Source organism: Canis lupus, chromosome 3, assembly GCF_003254725.2.
Source record: "Canis lupus dingo isolate Sandy chromosome 3, ASM325472v2, whole genome shotgun sequence".
Classification (NCBI taxonomy): domain Eukaryota; kingdom Metazoa; phylum Chordata; class Mammalia; order Carnivora; family Canidae; genus Canis; species Canis lupus.
The window spans coordinates 39059185-39072437 of NC_064245.1; the positions used below are offsets into that span (position 1 = coordinate 39059185).

The 13253-nt window shown below is 43.7% G+C and overlaps 1 protein-coding gene across 27 annotated transcripts in view; it reads right to left on the minus strand.

The window, feature by feature from the left end:
* TJP1 (tight junction protein 1) overlaps positions 1-13253 on the minus strand; it is a 255598-nt gene that overhangs the window by 108696 nt on the left and 133649 nt on the right. For 3 of the 27 annotated variants that reach the window (XM_049108389.1, XM_049108386.1, XM_049108384.1), the window contains exon 1: positions 1876-2187. The exons of 21 other annotated variants lie outside the window; for them this stretch is intronic. In XM_049108389.1, coding sequence (XP_048964346.1) covers positions 1876-1902 — 27 coding nt within the window. In that variant the 5' untranslated portion in view covers positions 1903-2187. Of the gene's footprint in view, positions 1-1875; positions 2190-2290; positions 2388-13253 lie in introns of those variants that run through there. 3 more of the 27 variants (XM_049108388.1, XM_025438108.3, XM_025438114.3) reach the window with 2 other exon arrangements.

Here is a 13253-nt window from a genome sequence, read left to right on the forward strand (position 1 = left end):
AGAAATTAAATGCGATTTAGGGAAATGGCTGAATATTCTTTCATTTCGCCTATTTTTTACAGCCTACCTGCCTTGTTCTACAAAAGGTTTTGTGGTAGGCTCATAATACAGCATTTAAAATAAGCTTTCAGCTTACACTTTACTCACAAATATTTAAAAACACACATGTTCCCACAATGTAATATTCAACTAGTGATGCTTTTCAACATGCTATAAAAATCTCAACCCCATAATTCAGGAGGAAAAGGACTGTTCCTTCTAAATCATTTTACTGTAACAAGCCATTGAAAACTTCTTTCTCTCCATACTTGAAAAAAACCTTTTTAAAGTGTGTTGTCTGGTGAGGTAGCATTTTCCTCATGTAGCGCTGCCTGAATTGAAATACGGTAACAAATACTTACTAGGTTTTTATATATATAGTACATACAATATGCTAAATATAGTATATATACATAGTATTTATATATATATATATAAACATAGTAATCTTTTAAAAATGAAGTGTGTCGTCTTGGATATCAAGTATCAGAGATCCCACCTCAGGAACAAAGTGACATTATGTGTAATATGAAAACAGAGCCCTTCCACCTAGGAAAGGAAACCCCTAAAGGGTGAACAATATAAACATTTTAAAATCTAAGCAAAATGTCGTTTTTTATTCCAAGTCATTGGCTCAAGTTTCATCTTTAGGTTGTTCTTCATCAACATAAGGTCAAAAAGGTGCAAATTAAAGTTTCTTAAAGAATATACATATATATATATATATATATATATATATATATATATTCACTACTAAATGTAACCGCTGACTTCTGCCTCCCAGAAAAAATCCTGAGTTCAGAAACTTCCATTCCAGATGCTATGAATAAACATTTCCAAAAGAAAAAATAAACACACAAACCACTACCTTAAGTACTTCGATACTATCTGAAGTAACGAACTGATTTTCAGAGAGATTTACAATTCACATTTCTGTATGTCTGCGACTGCTAGAAAGAGCAGGCACTACTACTGTAGGAGAAAGATTAAAATGTGCAAACAGGAAGGGCGGATTTTGAGTTTACGAACTTGAGCTTTTCGACGTAACGCAGAAGTTGGTTCCACCGCACTGAGAAAAAATGCCTGAATACTGCAAAGCACATGAAAAATGACAGGAAAAAAGAAACGTTATTTTTTCTGCTGCACCCACAAGTCCTTCCTGATGCTATTTTTTAGACCTCACCTCCTTGTCCATTTGTAGCATTTTATGCTACCTGCTCCTGAGGGTCCGTTTCAAATCGAACTATTAAAAAGTGTGAAGCGGTTACTTTCTCAATGCCGTGCCTTAGGCAGACTACACGGTGCGGGAGGGGCAATGCCGACCTACTACACAGAGCAGCGCCTGGCTGCCTCAACGCCTCCTCGCCGGCGCGCGCATACCACGGGGAGTGACATCAGATCGAAACTACACGGTTTCGCCGTGACCAACCAGCCCTCTCGGGACTGCGCTACCGGCGGGGGGAGGCGCACCCCAACCCCGACCTCCCGCCCGCCCCGCAGGACCCGCTCCCGAAGCCGAGTCCGCCGGGCGGACCTGTTGCGCGTCCCCGCCCGCAGCGAGCCGGGGCCCGGCACCGACGCCGGCGGCGCTGCACCTGCCCCTGGCCCGGGCCGCACCTCCGCGCGCCCGCCGCCCCGCCCGGGCCCCCGCCCCCGCCCCCGCCCCCGCCCGCGGGGCTCCGAGCCGCAGCCCGCCGGGCCCGCAGCAGCCCGCGGGGAGGACGGCACCGCGGGGAGGACGGCGGGGAGGACGGCGGGGCGGGGCGGGGCGGGGCCCGACGCCCGCAGGCGGCCGCGCTCGCTCGGGATCGGCCCGGCGGCCGCGGAGGCGCTCACCTTGGCGGCCGCGGCTCTGGCGGACATCTTGTCTCTCTCCAGCGCCGCGCGAGGCTCCTCGGACCCGAAACTCCGCGCCACCCGCCCGCCGGCTGCTCACGCCACGGACCAGATAAACATCTCCCGGGAGCGAGCGGGGCTGGGGGCGGGGGCGGGGGCGGCCGCGCAGGCCCGGCCCCCGGGGAGGGGACTCAACTCGGACAAAAGTCCGGGAAGCGCCCGCCCGCCCCGCCCGGGTCCTCTCCGCGGGGCGCGCCCGGCCGGCGCCTCCCTCCGAGTGCGGCCACTCGCTCGGCCTCGCCGAGCTCCCCCAGCCCGGACGCAGCGGCCCCGCCCGCTCCCCGCTGGGCAGCCCCGGGGGCCTCCGGCCGCCCCGCAGCCCGCCCGCTGGCCCCTCAGACGCCGGCTTCCGCACCTAACTTCCCTGGAACCGGGCGCGGGGTAGGGAACCCAGCGTCCGCAGCCTGAGCCGGCGCCGGCAACTGCGGGAGGCCACGCAAACCTGCCGGCCCGGCCCGGCCCGGCCCACTGAGCATGCCCGGCGGGGCGGGGGCGGGGGCGGGGCCACGGCGGGGCGGGGCGGGGCCACGGCGGGGCGGGGCGGGGCCACGGCGGGGGGCGGGGCGGGGCCACGGCGGGGGGCGGGGCCTTCGCGGGCGGGGCGGGGCCTCCGCGGGGCGGGCGGGGCCTCCGCGGGGCGGGCGGGGCCTCCGCGGGGCGGGCGGGGCCTCTGCGGGGCGGGCGGCCCCGGGCCCGCTTCCTCCCGAGGTCCGCCGACCCCAGGCGCCGAAGGAAAAGCCCGGTCCCGAAGTACTCGGTGGGCAGTTTCCGCTGGCATGCGAGTCTTCCTGTTTGTTTTTGTTTTGTTTTGTTTTAATCAAAGGTCCGGCAGAAATCGCCCCCCGAGGAGGAAGCCCCTCTGTACCCAAGCTTTCTCGACTTCCAGCAGAGACTTGTCCGCTGGTTCCTCGGCAAGCCACGGCGGCTCAGCCCCACGCGGAAGGGCGGCTGGAAAGGCGGGCCGAGCGAACACCCGACAGTAGTTTCCTTCACGTGGCGAACACCCACGGCCACGGCCGTCACCCCATGCCCGGGCCTTGCCGCCCCACTGAAAGCAGAGTGAGTCATTTCATCCTTAAGACGCTCCGAACCCGGCCAAAATGATTGCTCTCATTCTTGACGGACCGCGGTCTTGGGCACTCCTGGGTGAGCAGACTGAGAAATACCCACGAGGACTGCGAGGTCCTGGCCCACCCACGTGAGGCCTCGAGACACAGCCAAAGTCTCTCCCACCCCAGTAGGCAGGGATCTCCGAAGTCTTTTTCGGCAACCAGGATGCCTAGATTCGCAGAGGGGAGCAAAGGGCTCAGGTTGCCCTGGACCTCTAAGGGCAGTTCTCCAGCTCTCCTCTGAGCAGACAAGGTTAAAGACCTGCAACCCACGGTCCGGCGTTAATCAGCCTCCGCATACCCTTCTCACAAGGCTGATCACCTTGCTAAACACCAGAGTACGTAAGAAACTATTGCCGGCCTCATTATTCTACACTTGGTAAAACAGAAAGCTCTTCACAAATGTCAGAAATTCTAAGTAACAATAAATAACATTCACTTTTGTGTTAAACTTACGGTGTAATTTTTTTTGTTGTTGTTTTTGGTCAAAGTATTATTTATTCTTTTAAGAATTGTAATTAAAATGTCCTTAGGAGCAAGCACTGTTTTTAAAGTGATGAAAGTTTTTACAGTAATAAAAGACCTTTCATATATTTATTACTTTTGCCATTTTATTAAGATGTGCAATCAGCATGACCTGCCTAGAACTAGGCATCATGTCTTTAATAGCACCTAAACCTAGAGACATACCTAAAAATGCACAGAAATTTTTTTTTCTCGTTTGTCACTTTTCATCAAGTCTTCCATACATCATTTAAATGCTAGATTACAACAATGATTTGTCAAAGATCTAATATACCTGATTACAACTTTATTTTACTTTAGCCATGGTTTAAACATAATGAAATCAAGCAAAGTTTACCTTGAGAATACCTTACTTTAAAAATTACATTTGCAAAAATATCTCAGTAATAGTACCCTTTAAAATTTTTTAATGGTATTTGTAATATCTGAAGTAAACTGGATATGTTTAACGTATTTCCTTTTCTCTAAAGAAACGAGAAAGTTTTTGTCATTTGTAAAAATAAGGGTAAAATATTTGTCAAGTCTTAAAAACATATCTCCATTCCAATGGTTTATTTTTGGGGCAGTGCTTTGATAAGAAGTGGAAAGCATAGAGCATAATCTCAGATAGTTGCCCCTGTAACAATGAAGAGTTCAGTTCATCTACTGAACAACAAAATTTATACCACAACTTTAATGCTCAGCTATGAACTGAGCATGGAGGTGGTTACACCTCCTCTAGACTCATTCATCACATGGGAAGAAATACAAGCAAATTTGAGATTCTCAGAGTAACAAATTTTAACCAAGAATCTCTTTCGATTGCACAGATTGTCTTATGTCTAATCATCTAGTGCAAAGTGAACAGGAAATGAAAAACCACAACACTCACAAAGAGAACTTCCTGTGGGGTTTTTGGTGTCTGCGGCTCAGAATGAAAAAAAAAAGAAGAAGAAGAAGAAGAAAAAAGAACTGTGCAAAATCTTTCTAAATCTTAGATAGAAAAAAAAAAAATCTTAGATAGGACCATTTATTAAAACAGCCTTGACCAAGTGAATGGCTATACCCATGGCCATTCACTTTTTTTTAATCTAGATATATTTTGTTTCCATTACAACAAACTTTATCCTTAGAAAGGCCTATTTGTTATTCTGGTATGAGCTGTGAGTTTACATATGAAGCGCAAAGGGGAACTATTACGGCACTGTGGTAGAACATGAGACAACCTTGATAATGCCACAAAAGAGTATATACAAAATCCTAGAATTAGAATTTTATCAAAGCATTGTAACCACAACCACAACAACAAAAGTAATCCTAACCTCACTCCTATGCCATGTCTTTTAAAATTCTAAAAATTGCTTCAGAGTTTTCCTCTGCCAATAAAGTCATAGAACAAGATTAAATGAGGAACAGCTTGCTAAGGCTCATGAAATTTCCAGACTTCACAGACCAGTAAAATTTTAAAACATAACACTTCAGGGGTGCAGTATATGATTACCAACTTTTTCACTTATTTTATTTTGCAAAGTAATGGCTTTGCAAACAAAGTCAAATTTGCAAATTTAAAAACACTAATATACTTAAAGATGTAAAGTGGTAGGTTTTATATTATGTACATTTTGCCACAATAAAAAATTTACCAAAAGAATGTTACTATCACCAACATTTCATTTTTAAAAGGACATATAAACACTAAAAAATCATATTTTATTCAGGACAGAATAAAGAACAGTCCTTCCTAAAAGAAGAGGCAAGGTGGAGCTTTCTCTTTGCAAGGTCCTGAATGTCATACAACCAGGCAGATTGTTAGCTCCATAATTCCACGGAATCCACGACTCCGGCCGGACTGGCCAGCCAAGGCTCTAACTCATCTCTGAGTAGTTTGCCTCCCCTTCTCTCCAGCCCATTTCCCATCTTCTGTACTCTCCAAATGATCAGTCAAAGACCTCCTCCCCAGCCCAAGCAGTGATTCATAGAGAAAATAGAAATTAAGGAATGGAAACTCCCTTTCCATCCAGCCAAACAATGATATTCCTACCCTGGGCACCTGCTTTTCTTCTGTCTTCTGCTATCCCTATGCTGTGAATCCCATCTCCTATTAGCTGTGTTCTGTCTCACCATCATCTTCATGCTCTCTCAGCCAAAAGGATTCTACATCTCAGAATTCAAGCTTCCTGTCAGGTCTTCCGCTTAAAAATGGGAGGTGGGAGTGAGGGTTAAGGGGACAACTCTTGACTCCACCCAGGCTGCCTTCACAAGTATGCAGTCAGCACAGCTGTACAGAACCAGGTACTCAGAAGGGCCCCACACTGGATTTAATGCTCTGCAGCATTGTCTTGAATCTTAACAATTTTTGCTTTGGATTTGTGTTTTGTAAGTGAAGGTAATGGGACAATGGGGCATGCCCTGCTGACCTCAGCTCACAAACAGTGGTCCTGTTTGTTTTGGCCTCCCTGGAGGGGTTCTCAGCTATCTGCTCCCACTACTCCCGAAGGACCTGCACTCTCCCTCCCTGCTCTGCCACCCTCTGTTCCTCACAAAGATTTGGGAGAGGGTTGGGGTCAGGCCTGTGTGCCCTTAGCACATGGGCTGTGCAAGAGCCCCAGAATGACAGGAGGCCATATCTTAGTGGAAGTGAGCCTAGTCCCCATTGGGGTACCAAGCTGTCAGGGTGGAGGTTTAAAGATCCTTAGTAGTTCCCGTCTGCTATGTATGGGTTGGAGCAGCAGTCCTATAGCCTGACTTCCCCAGGCCCTGTCCTCAGCTTGGGCACTTAGATCAGTTGGCTTGTGTGTGGCAGGGGGGCGGGGGGTGTCCCAATAGGCCCAGGAGGCAAGTGGGACCCCCAGGGCCTATGAGGGTCTATACTAGCTATAATTTTACCAGGCCCAGGGGTGCTCCCCTAAGGAATGGGGTCCTCTCTCCTCCCTACCTTTCCGAGTCTGTCTGTGCCTGTCTCTTCTGGCCAGCTTATGGGACAAACTCCAAATTGTGTAACTGAAGTGATTGCTCATACAAGTTAAATATTCTGATCTTTGCTCTAAAACTGGCACTGGGATCCCCGGGTGGCTCAGCGGTTTGGCGCCTGTCTTTGGCCCGAGGCGTGATCCTGGAGTCCCAGGATCGAGTCCCGCATCAGGCTCCGTGCATGGAGCCTGCTTCTCCCTCTGCCTGTGTCTTTGCCTCTGTGTGTGTGTGTGTGTGTGTGTGTGTGTGTGTGTGTATGTGTGTCTCATGAATAAAAAAACAAAATCTTGGGCAGCCCTGGTGGCGCAGCGGTTTGGTGCCACCCGCAGCCTGGGGTGTAATCCTGGAGACCCCGGGATCGAGTCCCATGTCGGGCTCCCTGCATGGAGCCTGCTTCTCCCTCTCCCTGTGTCTCTGCCTCTCTCTCTGTGTCTATGAATAAATAAATAAAATCTTTAAAAAAAATCTTTTTAAAAAATTAAAAAATAAAAAATAAAACTGGCACTGCTCAGTACAAAAATAAATGGTATAATTATATGTACCTTTAATGGTACTTTCTTCTGCTTTTTGAACAAAGGGTCCCCACACTTTCATTTTTCACTGGGCCCCATAAATTATATAGGCAGCAGCTCTGAGACCACCTCTCCCTCTAGATCACATTCTATGAGTTTGTGACAAGCTTCTCAGAAGTTCTCTTTCACCTCTAGGTCTCTCTGTTGTCAAGGCATCCCAAATCCTTTGGCACTCTTTTTTTTTCACCTTAATTTCACAACTCATGCAGGCATACATTCCTTCTATGAAAGAAGCAATAGATACTTTTAAAAGTCCAACTGGACCACATGCCACCATTCCCATTCCTATTACCCAGATATAATAGTATTTAAACAGAACCAGAGTATGTATTTCCAGACCATGTTTTGTGTATTTATTTACACATATATATGAAAACAAAGAGAAAGAAAGGAAGGGGTGTGTAGATATACAGGAATATATAGGGTGTTTTTTTTTAAAAACAAATGATAAACAATATTTACTTTTGCACTTTTTTCCCCACTTAATATTTTTGTCTTGGAGATTATGTCAAACAATGAAAATCTACATCATCATTTTAAAATGGCTGTCTAGTAGTCCATAATATGGGTATACTATAATTTATCTAATTTAAGATGGTTTTGATATTATAATGCTTCAGTGAAAATCTTTATTTATGCCTTCTTGTGCACATGTGAAGTATTTCTCTAGGTAAGACATCCAAAAGGGGATTTTTCTGGGTTGAACCATATGCTTTTTTTAAAATAATTTTTTTAAACTGATACTATCTACCACCCCTCCAATAATACCAGATCAACCTATCCTCTTCCCCCCACCCATATGAACCCGTGATAATACTTATCTTTTAGATTTACTTATCTTTTAGATTTTAGATTTTTTTTTTCGGGGCGTGACCCTGGGGTCCCAGGATCGAGTCCCACATCGGGCTTCCTGCCAATGGGAGCCCGCTTCTCCCTCTGACTGTGTCTCTGCCTCTCTCTCTGTGTGTCTCTCATGAATAAATAAATAAAATCTTAAAAAATAAAAGAAACATTTTTCTCCATAACCCCCCATTTTACTGGTGCTCAGTGCACACACATGGAGAAAAGTGCCCGGCTGTGCACGTGGAGCTGGAGGACCGCCTGTGAGCACCCTGCACGCTCCTCTGCCCTCATCCTGGTCCTCGGAAGCTTCCACCTGTTGTGGGCGAGTGTGCGGCCAGGAGCCGGGCTGTGCGCTGTTTTCTGCAGGCGCCCATCTGGGGAGGGGGGGATTTGTGAGTGCACAGCATGGGGGTGAGGGGTGGTGACTAATAACAAGGTAGAAGTTGTAATGATACAGTGTAACATCTGGTAGACAAAAATGGTGTATTACTTGCCTGTTTATTTCATTTACTCCCCCCCTTTTTTTTGGTTAGGTTATTTCTGTTATTGATTTGTTGAAGCTCTTTAAGTATACTTTTTTATTCAATGCAGCTGCTTGTGTGTGTGTGTGTGTGTGTGTTAAATAGAATTTATTTTGGAATAATTTTAGCTGTTGCAAAGATAGTACAGATTTTATCCACCTTCCCTTAATGTTAACATCTTAAATAACTATGGTAGATTTGTTAAAAGTTAAAAAATTAACATTGTTACAACATTATTAACTGAATCAAATTCTGCTAATTTTAACTCTTTAATTTCTCTGATAATCTTCCAATTCTGCTGATTCCTTCTCCTTTGCAAATCTTACGGAAATTATTTTAGACCTGTTCATTTTGAGCCTCTAGACTCTTCTTAAGTTTAGGTTTGTGGACATGACTATGAATGAGGCAGAGTATAAACCAAAATGTTACAGTGGACAACATAAAGTGTACACTTGGAGCTTCACAGTTCTTATTATGTTCAGGAACATTTTTTTCTCAGACTCATGTTTGTAAAACAATTGCTGTGGGATATTTTTTCAGCTTCAAACAATAAGTGGAGATTGGAAGAAATCTCCTGACTCCACTTTAGTTTGGAGTGTGTCTTCCCTAGATGGCAGGAAGTACCAAATTCACTGGATTAAAAAAAAAAGAGAGATTCCTTAAAAGAATCTGAATGACCCAATCCCCCAAAGTATGTTTGGATTCTCTTTACAATGTGTGTGTTTGAGTGCGTGATAAACCTTTATAATAATACTCTTTTAAAACAAACATAAAACGTAGAAAAGTGAAACTCCAGTAAAAAAAAAAAAAAAGGTAAATATATTTTTATATTTAAAATAATCTTTAAGGGCACCTGGGTGGCTCAGTCAGTTAAGCATCCAACTCGATTTCAGCTTAGATCATGATCTCAAAGTTTGTGAAGTTGAACCACACATCTGGCTCCATGCTGGGTGTGGAGCCTGTTTGGGATTCTCTCTCTCTTCTTCTGACCCTGCCCCCCGCACCCCGCCACCTGAGCACATGCTGTCTAAAAAAATAAAATAAAATAATTTTTCAAAGGGAATAAAATAGGGCAGCCCTGGTGGCTCAGTGGTTTAGTGCCACCTTCAGCCCAGGGTGTGATCCTGGAGACCCTGGATCGAGTCCCGCATCTGGCTCCCTGCATGGAGCTGGCTTCTCCCTCTGCCTGTGTCTCTGCTTCTCTCTCTGTCTCTCATAAATAAATAAAATCTTAAAAAAAAAAAAAAAAGGGAATAAAATAGATGTATATACCTGCAAAAGAAACACTGGAAGGAAAACTAAGAATAAATATAGTTACCTTTGGAGAAGGAGAAGACATCAATAATAACTTCTACATATGCTCTTTCACATAGTTTCAGTTTTAAAAACATAAAAAATATTTTACATATTTAAAAAAATGAAATCAAGAAGAAAAAGTATCTGTAAAAACTGAAAATGGACTGAAGCAAGAAAACATACATTAAGTTGGTAACCTAACCACACAGAGAAAAGAATTATTTCCAATGCCTCTTGCACAAAGTGCTTTGATTGTAGATACTTTGTATAATACAGTTTAAGGAAAACAGCACTGCAAAGAAATCTTAAATTTCATTCAATAGTCAGCATTATTACTTTGAAACTGTTAATACGTGTATGCATTAACTAATATTAAACTGTTACATATTCATTAGCATATTAACATATATAATGATTAGCTATTATTTATATATGTGTATTAACAAATATATTAGTATATTTAATATATTAGCATTATTAACATAACATTTTGTAATATTAGCATATTATATATGATAGTTTCAAAGTTACATATAAATATATACCAATTTCAAAGTAATAATGCTGATAATATGTTAGTGTCTGCTAATAATGCTAATACTATGGTGTATGCTTTTGTACCGGTTATATTATTAGTTAATACATCAATATATATTAGGACATATTAACATTCTTATGAACCAAGATTTTTTGCTTAAAAGAGAAGAGAAAAAAATACAAAAATCAAAGAAGTTAAATAAAAATTCTACAATTCTAATTTGTTTTTTAAAAAATCAGTATAATTTAATGTTTTAAAGTATCATATATATATGATATACATGTATGTATTTAGGTAGGTATGTATGTATGTATGTATATATACAGAGATTTCCTAACTCTTGACAATGAAAGACTAGAAAGGATGAAAACCCAAAAGCAATGAGCACAGCTAGTGCCCAAATTGTAATCTCCAGCCAGGAATGACTGATTACAGATCTGGAGCAAGAAATATACAAGATAATCTTGGGATACTTTGTGCCAGAAAGCAAGGAAGTTCTCAAAGAATAATGGATCAAAGGGATACAGAAGCCAACTACCAGCAGTTCCCATTGGCCAATGATGAAACAATTTGAGCCCCAACCAAAAAAAAAAAAAGGCAATTAACTGAAACACAATGAATATCTAAAACCCATGAATTCAAATAACAACAAAGAAGAAAGTAAGTGAGAGAGCCCTCAACTACTTATGGAACAGACCTGGATATAACTGGGGTACTAACTTCTTATTCTGTAAACTGTCAATTTAAAAGAAAGAATATATTTTGTGTGAGCTCTATTTCAGATAACCAAATAACTCTAATTGACGAAAAGATGTTCCTTATAAAATAACTCCAGCTAACAAATCTGGAATGATACAATGAGGAAACCATCATCTTGTAACACCTGAAACAATAGACCTAGGCAACTAGTCATCAAAACAATCAACGTTAGTATCATTCAAAGCTAAGACAAGCAAACACTGATGCCTCCATGTGATACAACTGGAAGCAAACAGTACTACTATCTACAGAGAATGCTGTCCCCAAATTCAGCTTGTAGGGCTAATTTTCATAAACAAAAATACAGGAGATAAAGATGCAAGTTGAATGACTCCACCAGAAAGCAAACAGATGACTACAGAATGTAGGAGGTCCTACACAGGAGAATGGACCCAGTTTTCAAAACAAGATAGTAGAAAAAAAGAAAAGAAAAGCAAGTTGGAACTGCTATGGACTTTCTGTGGATGGATTCTTTTTCATACCCACCTATTGTAAAAATACATTTTTGAGACATTTGGGGAAATTTCATTATGGACTGAGTGTTCAGTGATACCAAAACGTGGTAATGGTATTATAGTAGCATAGGAAGGTATCCCTTTTTAAAAGATGCATATATATAGCTGAAATAGCACAGTGTTTGGGATTTGCTTTAAAACACTTCAGCAAGGGCACACCTGGGTGGCTCAGTGGTTGAGCATCTGCCTTTGGCTCAGGTTGTGATCCTAGGGTCCTGGGATCAAGTCCTGCATCAGGCTCCCCACAGGGAGCCTGCTTCTCCCTCTATGTCTCTGCCTCTCTCTCTGTGTCTCTCATGAATAAATAAAGTCTTTAAACACACACACACACACACACACACACACACACCACTTTAGGAAGGAGAAAAGTTAAATAGAGGCAGCCAATATAGCAAATACTGAAAATTGGTGAATCCAGGTGATGGGCATATGGGAAGTTTATTGTGTTATTCTTTCTATTTTGGAGTTTGTTTCAAATGTTGCTGTACATTTGAAATTTTCTGTCATGAAAAATCAACAAAAACAATAAAAATAAATATTCCTCTCAGCAAAGACAGGTGGATTAGAAGTAATTGTCAGCCATTCCAGCCATCCCTCTTTGTATACCCCATTGCAACACGACGTTGAAGTTCTTCTCATCCAGGGGTGAAACATTTCTTATCCCATCCCTTGAATCTGGGCAGCAGTGTGACCTGTTTTAGTTAAAAGGCATATGTGACAGAAGCAGAAGCTTGAAAAGCACTTGGGTATGAGGGTGCGCTTTCTCTTGCTGCTGAGAACCCTGAGACCACCATGGGGAGAAGCCCAGAGTAGCCTGCTGGGGAAGTCACATGGAAGAGGAATGAGATGCCCTGGAGGACAGTGGGCCAACCTCCAGACATTTGAGTGAGGGAATTCTAGACCATCTGGTCTCAGCCAAGCCACAAACGACTGCATCTGCATGACTCAGCCCAGGCAAGTCTAGCAAAAGAACCACTCGGATCTGAGCCCAAATTGCCAGCCCACAGAATCATGAATGTTTTTTAAGATGCTAGGTATTGGGTGATTTGTTACGCAGCAGAACAAACTGATTATGTATGGCTAAATCAACACAAGCACTACACAAACATACACAAAAGATCAGCTTCCTAGAACTGTGGGGGCACATGGCATGTATTCCGTCAAGGTATCTGAGTAAGAATGCCAGGTCACTAGATCTAATGGTACATTTGGAAATTGCACTAAAGGCAATGGAGGCTCTGGTAGAACACCTCTTCTTGTATGTACAGTGAGGGCTATCAAACCAAGTGGTTACTCCACTGATATGACCGATGGACTACAAAGAACTCTTTTTTGAGGACTGGAAAGGTCTGGCTTTGCCTCCAGTCACCAATTCCAGACAAAACAGAGTCTTTGGGATTGCTGGCAGAAGGCCCTGCCTTTCTTCCCTGACTCAAATTCCACAACCCAAGTAGCCAGTACAGAAGGAAGGCACACATCTATGCGAGCGTGGCTGACCCTCCTGCCCCTAAAGGCCACAGCTGGGGCTACCCTAGCACCCATGAACACATCTGTGACACTCTCCACCAGGACAGGTTTCACCCTACATACTGTAAGAACAGATCGTGTTTCCTCTTTACCACAGACGTTCACCTGCAAATGCCGGGCCCAGGTATAAGGATTGATTAGAGAGCGTTTAAAGTGCCCCAGAG